General features: G+C 44.4%; 1 protein-coding gene across 1 annotated transcript in view; it reads left to right on the top strand.

Moving 5' to 3' along the window:
- Nucleotides 1-20,695, top strand: part of plch2a (phospholipase C, eta 2a) — an 84,754-nt gene extending 64,059 nt beyond the window's left edge. Inside the window, exons 16-22 of the mRNA XM_028582767.1 lie at nucleotides 318-425; nucleotides 1,547-1,671; nucleotides 5,292-5,376; nucleotides 6,839-6,985; nucleotides 8,126-8,205; nucleotides 13,515-13,896; nucleotides 17,908-20,695. Coding sequence (XP_028438568.1) covers nucleotides 318-425; nucleotides 1,547-1,671; nucleotides 5,292-5,376; nucleotides 6,839-6,985; nucleotides 8,126-8,205; nucleotides 13,515-13,896; nucleotides 17,908-19,559 — 2,579 coding nt within the window. The 3' untranslated portion in view covers nucleotides 19,560-20,695. The remainder of the gene's footprint in view (nucleotides 1-317; nucleotides 426-1,546; nucleotides 1,672-5,291; nucleotides 5,377-6,838; nucleotides 6,986-8,125; nucleotides 8,206-13,514; nucleotides 13,897-17,907) is intronic.
- Nucleotides 20,696-21,415: the final 720 nt, after the last annotated feature.

The following is a 21,415-nucleotide window of genomic DNA, read 5'->3' as shown; positions in this document are numbered from 1 at the left end:
ATCGATTTTGAATCGGTAGAGCTTGAATCGCGATTCGAATATGAATCGATTTTTTTTGCACACATCGATGTATTTGGTCAAAAATATCGTGATATTAGATTTTTTTCCATATAGCCAGCTCTACTTCAAAGTGGTCAGACATGATCCATGCTGCTGCCACTGCTATTATTAATTCTGCCATTCTTCCAAGACTGAAGACTTGTTTTTTGTCAATCAGCTGCTGCGTTTTTCTCTTCCCACAGTTAGCCAGCACAGCGCATTAAAGGAAAACATCTTGCCTGTGCTGACAATAATGAGGTGAACTGCTTTGATTTCAGTTGCACTCAACTACCAGTCGGAGGGCCGGGTCCTCCAGCTTAACAGAGCCAAATTTTACAGCAATGGCAACTGTGGCTACATCCTCAAGCCTGCCTGCATGTGTGAAGGTCAGTATATGGGAAAGGATTCATTACTAGGGCTGGGTACTGAACTCAATACTAAAATATCCTCAGGGAAGAGGACGCCCCTGCCATGCACAGTCCACCACAGGCACCGCTGGAGGTGCGACAGGCCAAAAGCCCAGCAGAAAGAACACCTTGCTGTAATGAATGATGGAGGCACCGACCGAATTGCCTCCATAGAATTGTGCATTGAAAAAGATTCCTCACCATTCAAAACCCAGTTTCAATACCTAAGGAGTAAATCTCATCAGCCTCAGTGAGCCAATAAGCATGCAGCAGGCTTCTGCCAAGATCTATTGATGTCTGTGATTGGCTGTCTAACGTTACACGTTGTAGAGGCACGCAGGAAAAAGAGACGGGGCTCATGTAGTAGGAGCGGAAAAATAAATGAGACGATTTGTGCCGTAATGTGAAATGTTGTAATTTCTTTTTGTTTTATAAAATTGGTATTGAAAAAAAGTATCATTTCAGAACCTGTATCGAATTTTCGGTACCGGTATCGAAACTGTTTGAACGATACCCAGCCCTATTTATTACATAATTTTACTAGGAAATATAGAGATAATTTTTAAAGTAGACCTCAGGAATACTTTAATCTTGTAATTTCAGTTTTGTCAGCCATGTAATCCATTATGTTTAGTGATGCTGCTTATGTTGGTCACGTGTGAGCATTACACTCTTTTTAGAAGATATCTATATTGTCTTATTAGAAGCAGAATTGGGATTTCCGACACAACTTAGCCTACTTCCAAGGTGCATTGAGCCGGGAAAAACCTCTTCAATATAGTTTTATAAATTATTAATAATTTTGTAATATTGATTTCAACTATATGGTATGCTGTACTAAGGTTTTGTTTTTGCAATTTGCAGCTAATGAAATTTGCAACCTCCATTATTATTTAAAAGAGCTGTCAAAATGTATTCCATTGATTGTATTTTGTCTTCTATTTGTTTTAAATGTTGTTTTAAAGGCCTTTCTAAAAATTTGACATGGACTAGCTGATTACAATGGTTATGATAAATTTGGTTATTTTTGGAATTTCCAATTTAATTTGGTACGTGAAGGATCATAAATAAACAGTGGACTTCCTTTCTTCCCATTGCAGGTGCCTTTAACCCCAATCTGGAGGACCCGATGCCGGGCCAGATGAAGAAGCAGCTGGTGTTGAAGATCATCAGTGGACAACAGCTGCCCAAACCCAAAGACTCAATGCTAGGAGACAGGGGAGAGGTAGGACACACACATCTGTAAGACTGGAGTGTCTTTTTAAAGGCAATTAAACATACAGTATTAATATAAACATGAAGATCATTCCTTCCATTGTTGCGGGCAAAAATCCTTCATTATGCGACACCATCCATCCATCTTCGTCCGCTTATCCGGTGTCGGGTCGCGGGGGGAGCAGCTCCAGCAGGGGACCCCAAACTTCCCTTTCCCGAGCAACATTAACCAGCTCCGACTGGGGGATCCCGAGGCGTTCCCAGGCCAGGTTGGAGATATAATCCCTCCACCTAGTCCTGGGTCTTCCCCGAGGCCTCCTCCCAGCTGGACGTGCCTGGAACACCTCCCTAGGGAGGCGCCCAGGGGGCATCCTTACCAGATGCCCGAACCACCTCAACTGGCTCCTTTCGACGCAAAGGAGCAGCGGCTCTACTCCGAGCTCCTCACGGATGACTGAGCTTCTCACCCTATCTCTAAGGGAGACGCCAGCCACCCTCCTGAGGAAACCCATTTCGCCGCTTGTACCCTGGATCTCGCTCTTTCGGTCATGACCCAGCCTTCATGACCATAGGTGAGGGTAGGAACGAAAACTGACCGGTAGATCGAGAGCTTTGCCTTCTGGCTCAGCTCTCTTTTTTCGTCCACAACGGTGCGATAGATTGAATGCAATACCGCACCCGCTGCGCCGATTCTCCGACCAATCTCCCGCCCCATTGTCCCCTCACTCGCGAACAAAACCCCAAGGTACTTGAACTCCTTCACTTGGGGTAAGGACTCATTCCCTACCTGGAGAAGGCATTCCATCGGTTTCCTGCTGAGAACCATGGCCTCCGATTTAGAGGTGCTGATCCTCATCCCAACCGCTTCACACTCGGTTGCGAACCGATCCAGTGAGTGCTGAAGGTCGCAGGCCGATGATGCCATCAGGACCACATCATCTGCAAAGAGCAGCGATGAGATCCCCAGCCCACCAAACTGCAACCCCTCCCCACCCCGACTACGCCTCGATATCCTGTCCATAAATATTACAAACAGGATTGGTGACAAAGCGCAGCCCTGGCGGAGGCCAACCCTCACCTGAAACGAGTCCGACTTACTACCGAGAACCCGGACACAGCTCTCACTTTGGTCATACAGAGATTGGATGGCCCTGAGTAGAGACCCCTCACCCCATACTCCCGCAGCACCTCCCACAGTATCTCCCGGGGACCCGGTCATACGCCTTCTCCAAATCCACAAAACACATGTAGACCCGGTTGGGCATACTCCCAGGCTCCCTCCAGGATCCTTGCGAGAGTGAAGAGCTGGTCCGTTGTTCCACGACCAGGACGGAATCCGCATTGTTCCTCCTCAACCCGAGGTTCGACTATCGGCCGAACCCTCCTTTCCAGCACCTTGGAGTAGACTTTACCAGGGAGGCTGAGAAGTGTGATACCCCTATAATTGGCACACACCCTCTGGTCCCCCTTTTTAAAAGAGGAACCACCACCCCAGTCTGCCACTCCTTTGGCACCGTCCCCAGACTTCCACGCAATGTTGAAGAGGCGTGTCAACCAGGACAACCCCTCCACACCCAGAGCCTTGAGCATTTCTGGACGGATCTCATCAATCCCCGGGGCTTTGCCACTGTGTAGTTGTTTGACTACATCAGTGACTTCCGCCTGGGAAATCGACGACAATCCCCGTTATCCTCCAGCTCTGCCTCTAACATAGAGGGCGATTAGTCGGATTCAGGAGTTCCTCAAAGTGCTCCCTCCACCGCCCCTATTACCTCCTCAGTGGAGGTCAACAGTGTCCCATCCTTACTGTACACAGCTTGATGGTTCCCCGCTTCCCCCTCCTGAGGTGGCGAACAGTTTTCCAGAAACACTTTGGTGCCAGAAACCTTTCCATGTCTTCTCCAAACTTCTCCCACACCCGCAGCTTTGCCTCTTTCAAGAGGCCAGCCCTTCCCCCATGTCTTCCTCCAATAACATATCCCTCCCCTTCTTCAGTCGGAGCTTTGACCACTGGTGTCCACCACTCTGGGTACCAGGCACCTAAGATCCTAAGACCACAGCATCAGCAATGGAAACTTTGAACATTGTCCACTGGTTCAATGCCCCCAGCCTCCACAGGGATGCATAGACAATCCATGAGGTGTGAGTTGAAAGTCTGACAGGGGCCTCCTCCAGACAACCCAACAACCCGCACTACACGTTTGGGCTTACCAGGTCTGTCCAGAGTCTTCCCCACCCCCTGACCCAACTCACCACCAGATGGTGATCGGTTGACAGCTCTGCCCCTCCCCCGAGTGTCCAAAAAACATACGGCCTCAATCAGATGAAACCTCATTGAGGTGTCTCTCCAGGTACACTTATGAGCATCCCTGCCATGGTGTTCGTTATAGACAATCCATGACTAGCACAGAAGTCCAACAACAAACAACCACTCTGGTTTAGATCAGGAGGCCCCTCCCAATCACGCCTCTCCAGGTGTCTCCATCATTGCAGAAACAATGGAGTCCCCCACTGGAGCCCCATGCAGGACTCCAGTCAAGGTCTCCAAGAAGGCCGAATACTCCGAACTCCTGTTTGGTGCATATGCACAAACAACAGTCAGAGTTTTCCCCCACAACCCGCAGGCGTGGGGAGGCGACCCTCTCGTCCACCGGGTAAACTCCAACACAGCGCGCCAGCCGGGGCTTGTGAGTATCCCCACACCCGCCCGGCGCCTCACACCCTGGGCAACTCCGGAGAAGAAAAGAGTCCAACCCCTATCCAGGAGTATGGTTCCAGAACCGAGACTGTGCGTGAGGTAAGCCCCACCAGATCTAACCGTAGCGCTCACCTCCCGCACCAGTTCCGGCTCCTTCCCCACAGAGAGGTGACGTTCCACGTCCCCAGAGCCAGCGTCTGCCGCCCGGGTCTGGTCCGTCGAGGCCCCTGACCTTCACTGCCACCCATGTGGCATCGCACCCGCACCTGTCATTATGCGACACGTTTTCTTAAAAAATGCGATGGAATATGCGGGATATTTATGTAATTTTATGCGATGAAATTGCGCAAACTTGCCAAAACTGCGGTTTTATGAAAAAGAGACAAAAAAGTGACTCGGAATGGGTCCTGTTTCAAGGCTGACTCCATGGCAACCTGCTGTGCATCGCAATGACAATCGTGCGGACTGAGAAAACCAGATTACGGGGGCCAGACGTAGCTTGACTACTCAGGCCTACATACACACAAACTCTTACATATATACAGATATGCAATCACCCCCCACCCCCAATCCAGCGCCTTCACCGCTTCTACCCTCAGTGAGGCGGGCGGGTCTGTGACCAGCACCTTTGTTTGGCTGCAGGACCAGATGTCTGCTTGCCTGTGCTGGACTACCTTAGGAGTGCAATGATAAATCAGGGGGATTTTCTTTTAATACATTCTCTAGGGAAAGCAATAAAGTGGGCTTTTACAAAGGGCTTTGTGAAGGAACATAGCAGTGTGTCAAGTTCACACCTTCACTGAATGGGGATCAGATTGTTTCACAGTTTAAAAACTGCCAAACCACCGGGATATATTGTGGTCATTGAAGGTCTTGGAGTAAGTGGTTAGTACAAGGCGATAACTTAATGCTGTGTAACGTCTTTCTGTCAGATCATTGATCCCTTCGTGGAGGTGGAGATTATCGGCCTGCCAGTGGACTGCTGCAAGGAGCAGACCAGAGTGGTGGACGATAACGGTGAGTTGATGGAGAGGTGAATTACTCCGGCTCACTGTCTTCATAAACGTCAGATACTTTGTGATCTAGTCTGCCTGTTGCCATAAAAATGCCCTGTAGTGATTTAGTCATAGTAAATAAATCCCTAATGCAGAGAAAATAAACAATTTATTTCATTTATTATGTTCATGACAAATACTTTTTGCTTGCAAGTCTACATTAATCTAGTGTTGACCCAAGGCTGGTGTGCTTTAGGGATGCTTCCATAATACCAGCCAATGCATGACTCAACTAAAAGTGAAAGCAGTAAGATTTCTCTGGTGGGCCAGCCATGTAACCCAGGTTTTTCATAATAGAGTTTTACCTTAATCAGGCTACAATCCAGTCAACATAATTACATTATCCACCCAAAACCAAGCTATTTATGGAACAATTTTTAAGTGGTTGGAATGTGTTTTATACTGTACAAGAATAAAAGTGAATGAGGGCTGATATGTTCAGACGTGCTGACTACGTGCAGATACCAGCAGGAGTTACAGTGACGAGGATGGGGGGGAGATATAAACAGGCTTTTTTATATCTTAGATTTTTCTCCTTCCATCAGCAGCTGATGCCATAAATTGCCCCTTCCTCCTTGCAGCCATACATGTATATGTTGTACAGATAATGTATCATCTAATTTCTCATGCCCACTTAAAAAGTTGTGAGGGCCTGCTAACCAGGTGAGACCATCCAGTCTGCATCTCAACTTTTGGCTATCAGAAAAAAATCTGTATTTACATTTCTCAGTCAGAGGTTAAACAGGCTTGAACCTTTCAGCCCAAGAGGGCAGCACTATTCTGTTTCTCAGCCTAGTGTCAAGTTACTCTTTAAACTGTGGGATTTTAGAGCAAAATCTATGAATTTGCGTGGAATCACTGGCCAGTGCTGGCTATAGATACTTGTTCTCGCAGACTATTGACTGCTTTCTGTGAACTGAGCCATGTCCTGGTTTTTGCATGAGGAGAGCTGTGGTTTGTTGTGGTTTACCTTTGACACATGATTAATGTATGTATGTGCTGGTTAGAGCAATGCATTGGTTGAATGTGACGTGTGTGTGTGTGTGTGTGTGTGTGTGTTTTTGTGCGTGTGCGTGCGTGTGCTTTCTGTATAGGTTCAGATCTATAATTGATGAGCTCAGCACGAAGAGACATACACAGGCAGCACCTCTCAGTCTGCACACATACACACACACTGAATAATTGATGAGTGCTGAGCTTGTTCTTTGACTGTCCTGGACCGTCCACTCTCTCTCTCCTCTGTCTCTATCACTCATTCGCTCCCTCTGTATTTATCTGCCTAACTTCTCCTCTCTTCTTGTTCTTTGTGACACTCTTTGTCCTGCCGTCTCTCTTAATTTTTCTTGCTCTTCCTCTGTCCTCCCTCTGCCCATCCCTGCCCCGATTCCCTCCTCCCCCCCGCCTCTCTCCGGACGGTCCCGCAGGGTTCAACCCGATGTGGGAGGAGACTCTGGTGTTCACGGTCCACATGCCGGAGCTCGCCCTGGTGCGTTTCCTCGTGTGGGATCATGACCCCATTGGCCAGGACTTCATCGGCCAGCGCACCATCTCCTTCAACAGCATGGTTCCAGGTAAGTCAGGGTGAAGCACCTGCTTTTAGAGGGAAGTGATGGCTACCCTCCACCTCACCCTTGTCTTCCACAGACCATGTCTCCTCTAAAAGCCTTCGTTTTGCATTGTGTCTCTCATGTTCCGGTGAGAAGTTAGAGGGTGAGGTGGAGGTTGATTTAAAGACAGGTGTGGAACATTGTTGCCATTCTTTAATATGATTTAAATGATGCAGCTTTATCTGATAGATTCATTTCAAAAATGATTAGTGCTACATTGGCCAAATATCAGAAATGGTTCTGAGTCCGGTACTGTTAGGCTCATTAATTTACATGTTTCATAGCAAATGCATAATTCATACTAAAGATTTCCTAATCCAATTCTCAAGATCATTGGACAGGTTACATTAACTTGAATATGCTCTATACAGCTGTGTCATATAGGTTGAAGTATTAGCTTTGGCTCATATTGTCAGATACCCAATATTAAATGACTCAACAAAACTTTATCTTTACCGGGACCACCAAATCCCATACCGATCAAACGCAGTAAAATAGCTCACTGGCAATGTCTGTCTCTATTTGTAGCTCAAACACTGGAGAACTATTGGCCTGAACTAAGAGGAGAAGCCACACGGCAGTGGCATGTACAGGCTTTACAAGCAGCCAAGTGTCCAATCCATACAGACTCCGACTTTTGCAACTAAAACATTCTTTGGATGGCAAATGCTTTTATTTTTAAGTTAATTGAGTCATGTTTTTGTATAGCTAGAGATTATTATTTTGATTTTGATTTACATTCCAGAGAAAGTTGTTATTCATGCAGCATTTTACAGATTTCAGTTGGAGGTCTCATTAGGATTAATGGAAACCGAGAGCTAAGGGTCATCTGCGTATAAACTGCTGCACTCGGCTTAGTATCAAGCCTCGAGGGACACCATACCTTAAAGTATTAAGATTACCTGTTATCTAGTGGCTTGCTTGTTAGAAACTTGTTTGTTGTCTATGTTATAGAGATTAAACATCAACAATAGAATACGCTTGTTTCACTGCTGATTGATACAACATGTATTTATCTGTAAACTTTTCTATCTGCTCTGTTATGTTTGACTCACTGATATTGTGGTCTATTTGATGTGTGTGTGTGTTTCTGCATGTGTGTAGGTTATCGCCATGTGTACTTGGAAGGTATGGAGGAGGCTTCAATCTTTGTTCATGTAGCTGTGAATGACATCACTGGTAAGGTAGGTACCCCTGAGGAAGCTACCTGAAAACGTGTAAAAAATGTGTTACCTCTTAAAGTTACGATGGCGGGCCCTGCCGACATTTTGTCTTTCCGAGGCTGTAGAGGGCTCAGGTTTAAAGTCAGAATGAGGATATTGGTATTAAGGATGCACCGTTCTGACTTTTTCAGTCCCGATACCGATGCCTGGGCTTTGTGTATCTGTCGATACCCGGTACTGATCCGATACCGTTGTTGAATTAATAATACACTGTATACCTTCCACCTTATACCTTCCTTCCACCATGTGGAAGAGACTAAAGGCACCAGACTTTCCTAACTAAGAGAAAATAACATAGATGTAACGTGTTGAATTCTTAGTTATTTGTACACTCAACTCTTCCAGCATGCAACACGCCTGCGACAGAGGGGAAAAAAACTAACAAAACTGGATCTGCTGGTAGATCTGTTCATTTTTCTGATCCCCGATCCAGCTATTTTGTCAATATCAGGACCGATATCCGATCTTAATATCAGATCGTTGCACCCCTAATTGGTATTATATGAAACTAGAAGATGTAAGGATGGTACGCTCCACAGTTAGGCTACATTTTGGAAAGGGAAAAACTGTCATGGCCCTTTTCAATGGGGTCCCTTGACCTCTCACACAAACATATCTGAATGGCAATGGATTATATTGGTACCACAACTTTCCCCTTTACAGACATGCCCACTTTACGCTCATCCCATGCAGTTTGGGGCAAACACCATGCAGTCTTTCTCATGCAGTACAAATGTAATTTCCACCTACTCTAAAAAGGTATATTTGAATATTTCTGCTTACTTGGGTCCCTAAACAGTCTTGGAGTTGCATAAATTGGGTACGACTGGAAAACTGAGACTCTTAAGGATTGAAGGAACCACCTTGTATTCAAGTGTAATTATGTTAGTCCCCATAGTAGCCATTGTAGAGTGTAACCATTTGAAACTTGAACTCACTGTTGTAGGATAATCACAACTTAATGAAATGTTACAACCACAAACTACAGACTGAGGGCATTCAGCATGTATAGCTTTCTTAGGTATATTGACAATAAGGGGGTTTTCTGAGTGGTTTCCAAAACAGAAGTGCTTGCCATCCAATCACGGAAAAACGCAGTTCTTACAGAAATCTCCAAATGTCAACGGTTTTTCATACCAAATCACAACATGGATGTTTCTCAATGTCTTAGTGTCTTAATGTGGTATTTCGGAGGAAGTTTTAACCATTTTTGCTAATTTTTGAGCGGTAAAAATAACATCTCTATTACATTTATCACCAAATCTGTGAAACAAATGGTATCAACCCCAAACTTGCTGCAGCAATGTTTTGTTCTGTTTTGTAAGTGGGACATTTTACAGCGTAAAAAATTAACTTGTCAGTACTCTCTGGTGGACAACCTTTGTAATGGAGACAATGTTTCTAAATTACCTCAAACTTATCTTTGGCATTACAATATATCTGCAAGTATCCAATAATGGCTGATGTATCGGCCCGGTGGATTCATTGATGGCTTAGATTGTCAATAAATGTTCAAGCAAAGATGGTCAGCACTGTTCCGGTATCCTCAATCAGAGGAAGGCTTGGAAACAACATGGACTGTATCAAGTATCTAAAAATAATTCTAAATGGTTCAGGAAGCAACAAAAACTAGATGATCTGCTATGTGGTCTGTATGATTTGTTCACTGATGGCTGCAGGGCTTTCTATTAGTGGACGGGCAGGACTGATGGTAATCATGTGTTTTTCCACACATCATTTTCCTGTGACAGAAGAAGTTCTTGTTAAATGTCTAAGTGCAACCAGCCGTACAAAAGTTTTAAATTCAATGTAAAATTGGAAGTTTATATGTTTAAGTCAGAAACTGAAACTGAAAGAATATTTACAGTACAAATCGGATGCCAGTGTTCGGTACTTGATTGTAATACACTACCGTCAGCAGCAAAAAAAAGACTGCCCTATGCCTTTTATGGCAACATTCTTGAAAAACAACTAAGAAATAAAAAAGAAATATTAAGGCCAGACATTGTTGTTCATTAACTTTAAACCCAAAGGGAAATTGATGTGCGGTGTGCGCACAAAATTGAACAATCGCAATCAAAACACAATACAAGACAAAGCCCACACATGGTAATACCCAACACCAGTTGCAGCATATATGGTTTAATAGAGTTATATGAAAATATATGTGTTTCACTAACTTTGTGTCAATAGTTGGTGTTTGTCCCTTTCGTATGTCCCTGCGACCAATGCCAGCTTCATACAGAATTAGTTTTCCCACTTTGGTGTTGAAAAACTTGAGTGGCCTGCACAGAGGCTCCACTAACACCTTTGGGATGAACTGAAACGCTGACTCAGCACAGATTTCAGCATAAACCATTGCTCAGCGGAATAGAAAGTGTTGCTGTAGCAGATGTATTGACTGTTTGTATTATTACTGTTTTATCTGTCTCAAAATGTTACTCTTAGGTCATGAATAATGTAGTTGCTGCTATCACCACACAAACTTTGATTTTATTTCCCGTTGACCCTTTATTTTCAATGCACTCAGCTGTCTCCAACCATGCTATAAATGACCGCTCTGTTTTTCACATTGTCCTTACTTTGAACTTCCTCTTTCTCAGCTGTTGCTGTGTGCCGCCTGTTGTGATTTCTCTCTTGCCTCCCCCCCACCCCAGCCATTTTTTCTCTCTTTCATCCTCCCGCTTCTCTGATTTTCGCTCTCTTCCTGTGTCTGTTTGTGATTTCAGTGGACCCCTCTATTTCCAAACGCTCCATTTAGAGGCAGAACATTTTTAGGAGCCTTGAAGCTTCCACTCAAAACTCAGGTGTAGTGAGACCCAGTCGGCATCTTGCATGAACCCCCCACCCCCACCCCACCCCCTACACAAAGACACACATACAGCCCCCTCTTGTCAGCCAACTATGCAAGCATAAAAAACTGCAACTCATGCCTCACATGAGTTATGAAGGCTTGATCTGCCTGCATTTTCATTAATGTCCCCTGCCCCTGCCCCCCAAGTAGATCCAAAGTCATCAACCTACAAAGAGTTGGATAGAGGAGAGGGGGATGTGAGTCAGGAAATCTGCCTGGCTGCAGTGACTCTTTGTAACTCTCTGGTCTTTTTTTGGCTGAGAGCATTTTGTCCTCTGGATTTTTTTCAGTGTGCTGCACTGCAGGGGTATTCAGTTCCAGTGCCTTTGAGGACATGTCTTATTCTAGTTATCTCTTCCCTTGTTTTTTAATCATTTTGTCTGCTACTTCTTTTCTCTTCCCTAGGAAAACACTGCGTACTAGAGACATTTTTCTTGACAGTGGTGTATTGTCAGATTCTTTTTTTTGTTTATTTCCTATACTGTACATCATTTTTATTTTTTTATTTTTATCATAGCATTTCAGCATATCAGGGCATTGTCTCATTAAAGTTGAAGGGAACAGTCTGACCTTTTAGAAAATATGCATTTGCCGTGTTACCCACACTGTAGACTCCCCAGGCATTATTCGAATTTAGATTATGGGTTTAGATCGCAACTGCACCCACAGGCTTTTAGTCCAGTTCTTTTGTAATTTTTACATTAGCTCATTGCATAATGGTGTGTGTCTAACATTTGCTGCATTATAATCAAATTCTTATTCTTAAAGCATACTACTGTAGGTTGCTAAGCTACGCCCCTTGAGTATACCTGCCAACATCCACTGTAGCTGGAGATGTAGCACTGGTTGGATGATGGTAACTTTTTAGGAAATAGCTCAGAATATAAATGTTATCTCAAGCAGCGTGGCTCTACATATAGAGACCCATCAGGATGTTGGTCCAAAACATAAAACCTGAATCAAATATCTTGGCAACGATTGGATGGGTTGCTGTAAACATTGGTAAAAGTATTCATTGGAGCTGTTGGAACATGTATTGGGGATGTTGGAACACCCTGCCTCCAGTTTTTGACCTAAGCTAGGCTAAACATGTCTTGACTTATCTCAGTACTAGATGAACAGTGGTAAAACAACAATACCTAACTTTCCATCTTGGATAGACAAGTCTTTTTCCCATAATGTTGGGCTTCTGTTTTTAAGGTGAAAGGTTTTGCAGGCCAAAGGCACCTCAGGCAGCAGTACATAATATACTGATTCTCCTGATTTAATATTTCTATGTTCAGTTTAGCCTAAATTTCCCTTTTTTTTCCCCAAATACTACTTTTCTTTGTAATCTGTCTTTTTGTCCTTACTGTTGCTTTCAAGGTGATCGTTTTCGAGTAAGCAATTCACCACAATGGTCTTCAACAGTCAGACTATTTGGATCTACTTCTTTCACATTGTTTTGACACTTTTGATAACACGTAATGGCAAAGATTATAGTAGGTAATATAATACGATGCCTTGTTCCACTAAAGGTCCAATGCCATTTACAAGATTGTCTGTCAATGTGTGTTTCACAATCACTGATGTCATTGTCTGAATGTCCTCATCACTGTCATCCTTTTTGCCCCAGTCTTCGTGATGTTTGACCATTACCATACAGCACCTAAAGGCACAGCAAAAAAAAAAGTGAAGCAAATAAACAATTTGAAGGCCAGCTTTAATACCGCTAATTCTTTTTTCAGTCACCTCTTTATATTTGTTATGCACAAAAAATGTTAGTAGGAATCTGGATTTTTCTTCATCTTAAAGCCACTATTTTCAGAAATTCTATGTGATTATAGCATCTTAATTATTCTGTTGGCCTAGTTTTTTTATGTGAAAATTAGTAACATTTAACCCATTACTGCTGTTCTAGTTGTCAGCACCACAATGGGGAATTTTCAATGCCTAGACACAGTGGTCATTGTAGTCACTGTATTTAGTTGTAGAGGCAAACAGAGCATGGGCTGCTCTTTGTGTGTTTAACTTTGACAGGTAGCTTCAAGCACGTGTTGCTTTACTAATCATTTACTAATGGGACTAAAGTTGCTGTATACAGATAAGAAGGTGCTCAAAATGACAGACTAACATTTTGAATCCAAGTGGAATTCAAAGCTAGGCCGCATGGATTACGGCTTAATGATCATTAATTAAAGAGTATGAGTGATCATTCACGTGTTATTACAGGAAATGTCTTAGGTAAATGGATAATGGTTTGAAAGCATGCTCACTGTTCAAAAACTGCACATGTTTAATTGCAATAATGCAGTGTGGACTAGTGCCACATGCATTATGGCAAACGTTGTTCTTGTATGACCTCTCTGTAATTTATTCATTTTGGTTTAAGATTCATTGTGTGTTTGACAATGAGGTTTTGTTGTGTTTTTGTCAGGCCAGAGCAGCCACCGGTATAAAAGGGCTGTTTCACAGAAACCCAAAGCAGTCTTCCCTGGACAGCCATGCTGCTGCGCAGCGCAGCCGTAAGCACCCGTTCGGTGCCCACCTCCTGCGCCGCACTGCCAGCGCACCAACCAAAGGCCAGCCCAAAATCAAGAAGGGCTTCCCAGAGAACGCCGTCGACACCAAAGACTACAGCTCAGAGGGTGCTAGTGAAGAACGAGAGTCCGAGGACAGGGACAAGGCCTCTGCCGCCACCTCTAACCAGCCCACACCACCACAAAGCCGCAACAGCGGATCTCTGGCATCCCACCAAGCCAAGGACCCCTGGGAGCGTCCTGACACTAATGGGGCTATTCACCCTGAGGAGGGTAAAGGTAAGAGCCCTCATTTTGCTCAGAGAAGACCCACGACTGAGCCTCTGAAAAGGGCCAGTCGGCACCGCTTTCATGACCCACTGGATGCGAGGCCAGGGGTGTTTGCCCGCGTCGCACTTAATAGCTCGGGCAGGGTGGGGATGTCGTCAAACTGTATCACATGTGTGATCGGCTCCAAGGAGAGTCCAGAGGCTGAAAGAAAGGGTCAGGTGAATAAAAGGCAGGGATGCAAGTCCGAAATAGCAGATGAGGAGAGACAGGAGAGAAGTAACCCCGCCTCCTCGACCAAGAGCCAAGATCAGCTAGAGCCTGTAACTAAACCCCAGTCCCTTGCTGCCCAGACAGAGGCACAGCAGTCTCCTCCCCTCCCCGAGTCATGCGCGGAGGCCCAGGTTCAGTGTTCACCCAAGGCTCTCCTCAAGTCTATCCCCTTCCCTAGATCCAAAGCCAGGCAAACTCTGGGTGCCCAGCACATCCGGCATCAGCCTGACGCATCACAGAGGAACGCCCGATCCTGCAGCGTTCCCCGAAGACGTTCCCTCAACGCTTTAAAACCAGCGCGCAGCTTCACACCAGACTGCAGGACCAACCTCCGTTGGCAGCAGACAACAACCCCCAACTATGGCGCTGTATGCAGCTCAACCTTTGCCACGCTCACAAACGGCAATGCAAACGAAGGTCTGTCACTCAGTGACAGTAGCAGCTGTGAAAGCTTTGGCAGTCTGAGTAGCTTGGAGTCGCCTCCGATGCTGCCTCCATGTTCTGTGCTCGACAGCCGCAAGAGAGCTGTAGGCACCCTGCAGCGCGAGATGAACGCCCTCTTTGCCCAGAAAATGGAAGAGTTGCGCCATAAGTCCCCCATGTTCTTCGCTGGTAAGATGATTGTGAGGCAGCATTAGCAAAAACCCGGTAGCTGCTGTGTAGTGGCTGTAGAGGTCCTGTAGACTTCCAGTTAGCCCCCATACAAGATTATTACTGTCAGACAAATCCCAGTGTACCTATAGGTAAGATGCACCTTGTCATCCCACGTGTCCCTGATAGTTTGTTGCCATGCCATTGGTCCATCGGCCTATTATTCAGAACTCCCAGTAGTCCACAAAATGTCCCATTGGACCGGAAGTCCCATTAGTCCAACAGCCCGTTACACTGGTTTTCCGAAAATACTCCCTCTCCCTGGAGTTTTTTTCCTCCTAATATATTATTGAAATTTGAGTGATCATTTTAACCCAAACTGTGACCTTTCCCTAAACAAGTTTTTTTCTAGCCAAACCTTAACAACAGCGTCGTTACACCATTCAACCTAATTGCTTTTTAAGAAGCACGTCAAAATACACTAAGATGTTCAGGGAAAAGGACAACAGAGGTAACCTAATCACAGTTGAAGACTTAATTTTCCTTGTCGTTATTCATTAAAAATGTGAATTCACTGATCAAACCCCCCACATTCAGTCAAAATGTATCATATTTCACAACGCACAACTCTGATTTAATGAATGCATTTGCATTGAATGCAAGAATTGCAATGACATGCTTACTGGCGGTGTTTTGGGATGTCAAACAGTAACATAATTACACATCCTACTTTAGTTTATTTGACTTTGTTCCCAGAAGAGCTGTTAAAGGTCCTATCAGCCTAAATGAAAAGTCTTTCTTTGGGAGTCATACAAAGACATCTGTAATGACTTAAGGAGTATTATCTGTGTGACCCAGATCTGTTAATGGAGTACAGAAAGTAGTACTGGACTTCCAACTACTCCAGTGTGTATTTTCCGGAACAATGGGCACGTCGAAAAAGTGGGCTCTTGCTTTTGGGATAGCGGTCCGCCCTACTAATGTTCTTCGGTTCCAGTGGGACATTTTCTGGGGTTTTCGGAATACTGGCCGACGAACCAATGTTCACACTAGTTTGAGGACAAATCTAAACTCCCAGGCATTTCTTTTCATTATTATCAGTTAGAGTTCAATTCTAGCTGCTGTAGTGTAGTGTAGTGTAGTGTGTAATCACCGATTCCTTTTTTAATCAGTTGATTTTAATTTTTGATTTTCTCCTCCATTTGCTGTTGTCTATGCCTTTTTAAAATACTGTTTCTGATATTACCCCCATGCTTGACAGACGAGGGAAGTGGTAAGTTTTTAACCTGGACAATAATAGAATTAGTTTCAACTTTGATTATATAATCCAATTATTTTGATGCATATCGTCTTAAGCAACATAATTACCGAAAACTTCCCCCTGCAGCCGGCTACCACAAGCAGTACAACAGTTTTCCAAACTCTTTGGTACAGGCTGTATAATTCAGTACAACCTGTGAACCGAATGAATGACAAATAATAACGTAAGTCTGGTTCTGGGCCTGTGTGTGTATAGACAAAAGTGTGAGCTCCACCTGGAAAGCTTTGACAGTATGTTAGGTGTTATGTTAGCTAAATTATGCTAGTTATCAAGGGTTATCTGTAAACTCCTCTTTGGCTTACACTTACAAAAAAATATATAAATAAATAAGGCCTTAAAATTACATATTACTTCTGTAAATTAAGTCATACTTTTTTTTTTTTTTCTTACACTGACTCTTATTCTCAGTGAGAAATATTCATGGTGACATTACAGTTCAAACTTATAAAAGCCGATACCGGTTAGGGTATACACTGCATTATTGGGCTGCATTATACTGAAAATGTATTCTAATATGTTGTCTCCTTTATATATTTATATGGAGGAGCTAAATAAATATCAATATAATGCAGCAACGTGACATCCTTAAGTGTAGCAGTTTACATTCTATATAAGTGTTGACATGGACAGTATTTTGAGGAAAGGATCTACAACAACTGGCTGAGCACTGGAAGTCACAAGGCACTACATCTGTGGTGAAAACCCCACTTCCTCCTTCACGTGACATATTTCAGAGGGAGTCCAGTTCCTGCTGAACACCAGCTGCTCTACCCAAACCCACTCCCCTTCAGCCTCTCGCAGTTTATCACGTGATGGTCATCTGTGTTTTTAGTATCAGAATGGATCTAGCGGGGATAACCAAGTATGTTTAGGGAGTTGAATTTCAGTTTTCTGGCCTCGTTACAATAGCTGATGTGTGCTGACATCTGTTAGTCATATGATGACGGCACAGATACTGTACATGTTAGTAAGTCATACGATAAACCTCTGTCTTAGCAGCTTTACCTGTCGCCTTTCTTTTCGGTGTAAAATAAAATGCTGTGATGTTTGTTCTCATGTCGATTTGGAGATCAATTTGCGATAACTTCTTTCTCTGTCCTGTAAGCTGTTTCCTTGCCTCCATTCTCCCTCTTCTTTCCAGTTTTGCTAAACTCCTTTTTCCTCTTTGTCCCTTTTGCACGCTCTCTCTGTTACTAGTGCAGAATTGAGGGGATGACCAGAGCCAGGTAAACCGCTCAATGCATGTAAGCTTTAAATACATCCTGTGCACCTTCACTTCACCCATCAGTCTCTGTGTCTCACCAGCCTGCTTCTCTCATGTGTCTCCCATATGTCACAGCTGTGGGGGGTTGGCAGATGTTTCAAATCCATACTCTTCTCCATTTTCACATACTCTTGAAATTGCACTGACTCAAAATGACATCAGTGGAAGGGTCGAGAGCACCATGTAAGCTTTCTCTGTTCAGATCATTGGACAGGGGTGCATTTCCAGACACTCACTGTGGGCGAGAGGAAAACAAGTCATGACAACTTTGTATTGTGCATAGAATCTTATCACTTGTCACTGTCTTGTGGCCTGTACATTGTTCCTTTTTTTCCATAATAATACCATTGTACTCTCCCTGTAAATTGCTGAGATCTGGGAACACAATGACATCACTTAAAAGAAGTCTTATAGGTGAAAAAACACATTTTAAACTGATTTTTTTGAAGAGAAAATGAACATGAATTGGAATGTTGTAAGCACATACAGTACAGTTATCATTTTTACAGCCAGAAGGCTTTCCGTAACCATAAAGGACATTAATGACAGCTCTTTGTTGTCTGTTTTTCCACAGATTGTTCCGCAGTGCAGAGACCAGCTTCTACACTTAACTCTGAAAATGCCAGAAACACACGCATCATCCGTTCTGTCTCCACTCCAGAAAACAGCCTGTCTTCAAATCACTTCTCATCTACTCCACTGCACTCACCATCCACAGCAATAAATGCAAGCTCTCCATTGAAAGCTCCTTCAAACGGGGTGGTATACGGTCCTATCAATGTGAGCGGAAACCCTAAGAAACCTCCTGCCTCCAGAACCACGTCACTCCCTATGACGAACCCTGCTGAGAACACTGTCCCATCGCAGTGTGGTCAAGACACCCAGACTAATAGAGGCACTCATTCATTCATGGAGCACACACCAAACCAGAGGCAAAACCAAGAAACTCTGTCGGAAAAGAAAAATTATGCAGCAGGGTTAAGGTCTGAGCCCAGAGTGGAGCCTCCTGCTGCACCAGTATCCACTGGAACCCCGCCGGTCCCTGCAGCTCAGACAGGCCAGGCCAGGAGAGCACTGTTTAGCAATCTTCCATCGCACGCACCAGTAAGAAGAACAAAAAGTTTGGGCCACGTTCTGGTGGCTGTAGCCTCATCTGGGCAGGCCCAGTCGGCAGTGCCAGAGGTCTGCACGGACGCTACCATGAACGATCGCCTTTGGAGCAAGCTGGAGCCAAGCAGCCACCGAGACAGCATGTCCTCCTCCTCGAGCATCTCTTCCAGCGACACCGTCATTGACCTGTCCCTGCCTAACCTGGCCAGGAAGAGCGTCAGCAGCCTGCCCACAGCCAGCGGCACCTGCGACCCCCACTGGGTCAACTGTCGTCGCTCAGCATTAGTCGCCTACGACGCGCTGCGAGTCAGCAAGAGCAAGTCGATCCCCAATCTTCAGGAAGGCGAGTGCCACAAAGATGAGCTTAAGCCCCGCCCCCTGCAGCCCCCCCAGGATGTTGCTGTGGACTCACCCAGCAGACTGACTCAGAGGAGGCATACCTGGAGCCGGCTCTACATGGAAGGGCTCAAGCAGTCATCGGCCAGCAGGCCTTCCCCTGCGCCTACAACCCCAACAGCTACAGCCTCCATGTCCAAAAGCCTTGGCGATCTGACATCTGACGACATTTCCTGTAACTTTGACAGCAAGTACCGCAGCATCAGCCGCAGCTTCATCGTCAGGCCAACCAGGGAGCAGCTCCGCAGGGGCAGCCCGCAGAAGTCTCGGTCGCCCAGCTACCTCACAGAGCAACTACGGAAGCTGACTGATGTGGAGCCCCTGACTGCGAGCGACTTTGCCCCGGAAAACAGGCCGAACGAGTCACAGGAGGAGTTTGTGGATGAGACCCTGATGCGAAGGACCTCCTCGAGGAGCCAAAGCAGGGTGCGCTACATTGCAAACAGGGCCAAGAAGGCCCAGGAAAGGCAGAAGCTCCAGAGCCTGGCCCAGGGCAGAAGTGCAAGCTTTAGCCTTACTGGTATCATCGGCAGCGGAAGTATTGCTAGCCCCATTGAGGAGCGGGGGAACCCCGAAGGCGCGTGTTGCGTGGCCCAGAGTCCCTGCACCAGCCTGGACTTGCTGGGTCAGCTCACCCCCCTAGAAACCCCCTCCCCGAGACAGTCCCAGTCCTCCCCAGACCCTGAAAACAGTGACGTCTTTTTCATGCTCAAACTCTAAGAACTGGCTGACTTGGTGTGAGAGCTAGACACTTGGAATACAGTCCAGTTTTTCTTTTTTAGAAAAAGTTGCATATCTTGCAGAATATCTCACAAATTATTTCAACATCTCGCAGAAAACTGTGCTCCGCTGAATTAGTGATCCATGAACAATCAGTTCTACATCTAGAGGTTGTGCAAGATCAATTTTTTTAACATGTGCATTCAGAAAACATTGTCCTGAAGCTGCTGGACAGCAGTTCTTCTCCAAGCAACCTCTACTGCTCTGCCATCTGTTTGCTCCAAATGTTAGATACATGCCAGAATGTATTTAGTGAAAGATACCGTTTTTATATAGCTGTTTATGTTGACCATGTTTAACTTTTTTTTGTGTAACATTACATGAGTGTACAGTAGCAACAGATCCCAACTGGAGGACAGGATATTAAATGACCCACCCTGTTTATCTACATGAACTTTTATGGTATATTTTAACTGAGTTTAAAATTAAATACTTCATGCCAAGGCTTTATCAGCCCATCCATACATCAGCAATATTTAGAAAATGATGGCATGGGATCTTATTAAAGTTTGTTTGACAGCTTGATGCTTAAAGCGGAGGCTGGTCTCATGTCTTTGCTGAAAAAAAAAGGAATTATCACAATACTGGATAAAATGTCTTGATTTTTTTGTATTCTTTGTGTAGTGGTTACATTGTTATTGGACCAAACTGCCAATATTTCGCAAACCTTCATGATTTGTGGCATGTCACAGCACTGAGATGATGTACTTTAAAGCAATGCTAGAGTACTCCAATCCTTTATTTCATTTGACTGCATGTCTTTTATGCACTGTAATGTTTATCCTAAGGCTGTGTTTTATTTTACAAAGACTTTTTATATAAAGATTTGTTAATACTCTATACTCTGATGAATCGTCTGACGTTGGTCCAAACAGCATCATGTCTGAAACCCTGCGTTCTCATTGGTCTGTGGTACTAATACAAAATGAAAAAGATCTGTATCGAAGCACGCTTATTTATCCACCCGCTGTACTGTTTGCACTGCCCGTGCCAGTTGTTTGTGCACATTTTTAGGGACAATATTTAATTCAAGACAATGTGTAATTATGACCTGAATAAATCTCAAATTAATATTATTGGACATTTCACAGCTCATTTATTTCACTTACACTTAATCTACCAACAGCTGTCTTGGTTCTGAGACAAAGACAAGTTGTTAAACCAATGAAACTGAGCTTTATACAAGCTGACATGTAAAGCCCTTTGGCCTTGATTTTGGCAGGGTCTGCTCACTGCTCTAATTTGGACTCTGCTTGGGTCTGTGTTTACCAGCCATCACCTCTCTCAACTTCTCTGGCAAAAAAATAACCAAGACCCCCTGCAGGGAGGAAGAATGTTCCCGAACAAGGACTTGAGGCCGCACAAGAGACGACAAGCTTAATCAGTTGTTAAGGTAGAAAAAAAAACATCTGTTCAGTGTCGCTTGCCACCCAAGAATAGATTATTAGACCACAAAACTATTTACTTCGAATTTCTTAGACCCTAGATTGTTGCGTGTGAAATAAAATCCAGTCATACTTTAAAAGGTTTTGTATTCTGTTTCCTTTGGAATCGAGTTCTTGGCAAAATTGAAACCCATTTGAAAAAGCATGTACGCTCTGGGACACAAATTATCCAGTGAAACGTAATACAATGATAACAATAGTAATAGCACCTTTCTGAAGAAGCAGAACGTGTGTATCGGCTACCTTTGACAACCCCTGTAACCGATGAAGTCTTTTTCTCAGGACACGGATTTGTCAGTCAAAGGTTTGTCCATTGTCATGTCCATGGTTTCCAAAGCTGACGGCCACCTG

The sequence above is a fragment of the Perca flavescens genome, chromosome 7, assembly GCF_004354835.1.
Source record: "Perca flavescens isolate YP-PL-M2 chromosome 7, PFLA_1.0, whole genome shotgun sequence".
Taxonomy (NCBI): Eukaryota; Metazoa; Chordata; class Actinopteri; order Perciformes; family Percidae; genus Perca; species Perca flavescens.
The sequence above is the reverse complement of the archived record's forward strand: the minus strand, read 5'-3'. Positions and strand labels throughout refer to the sequence as shown.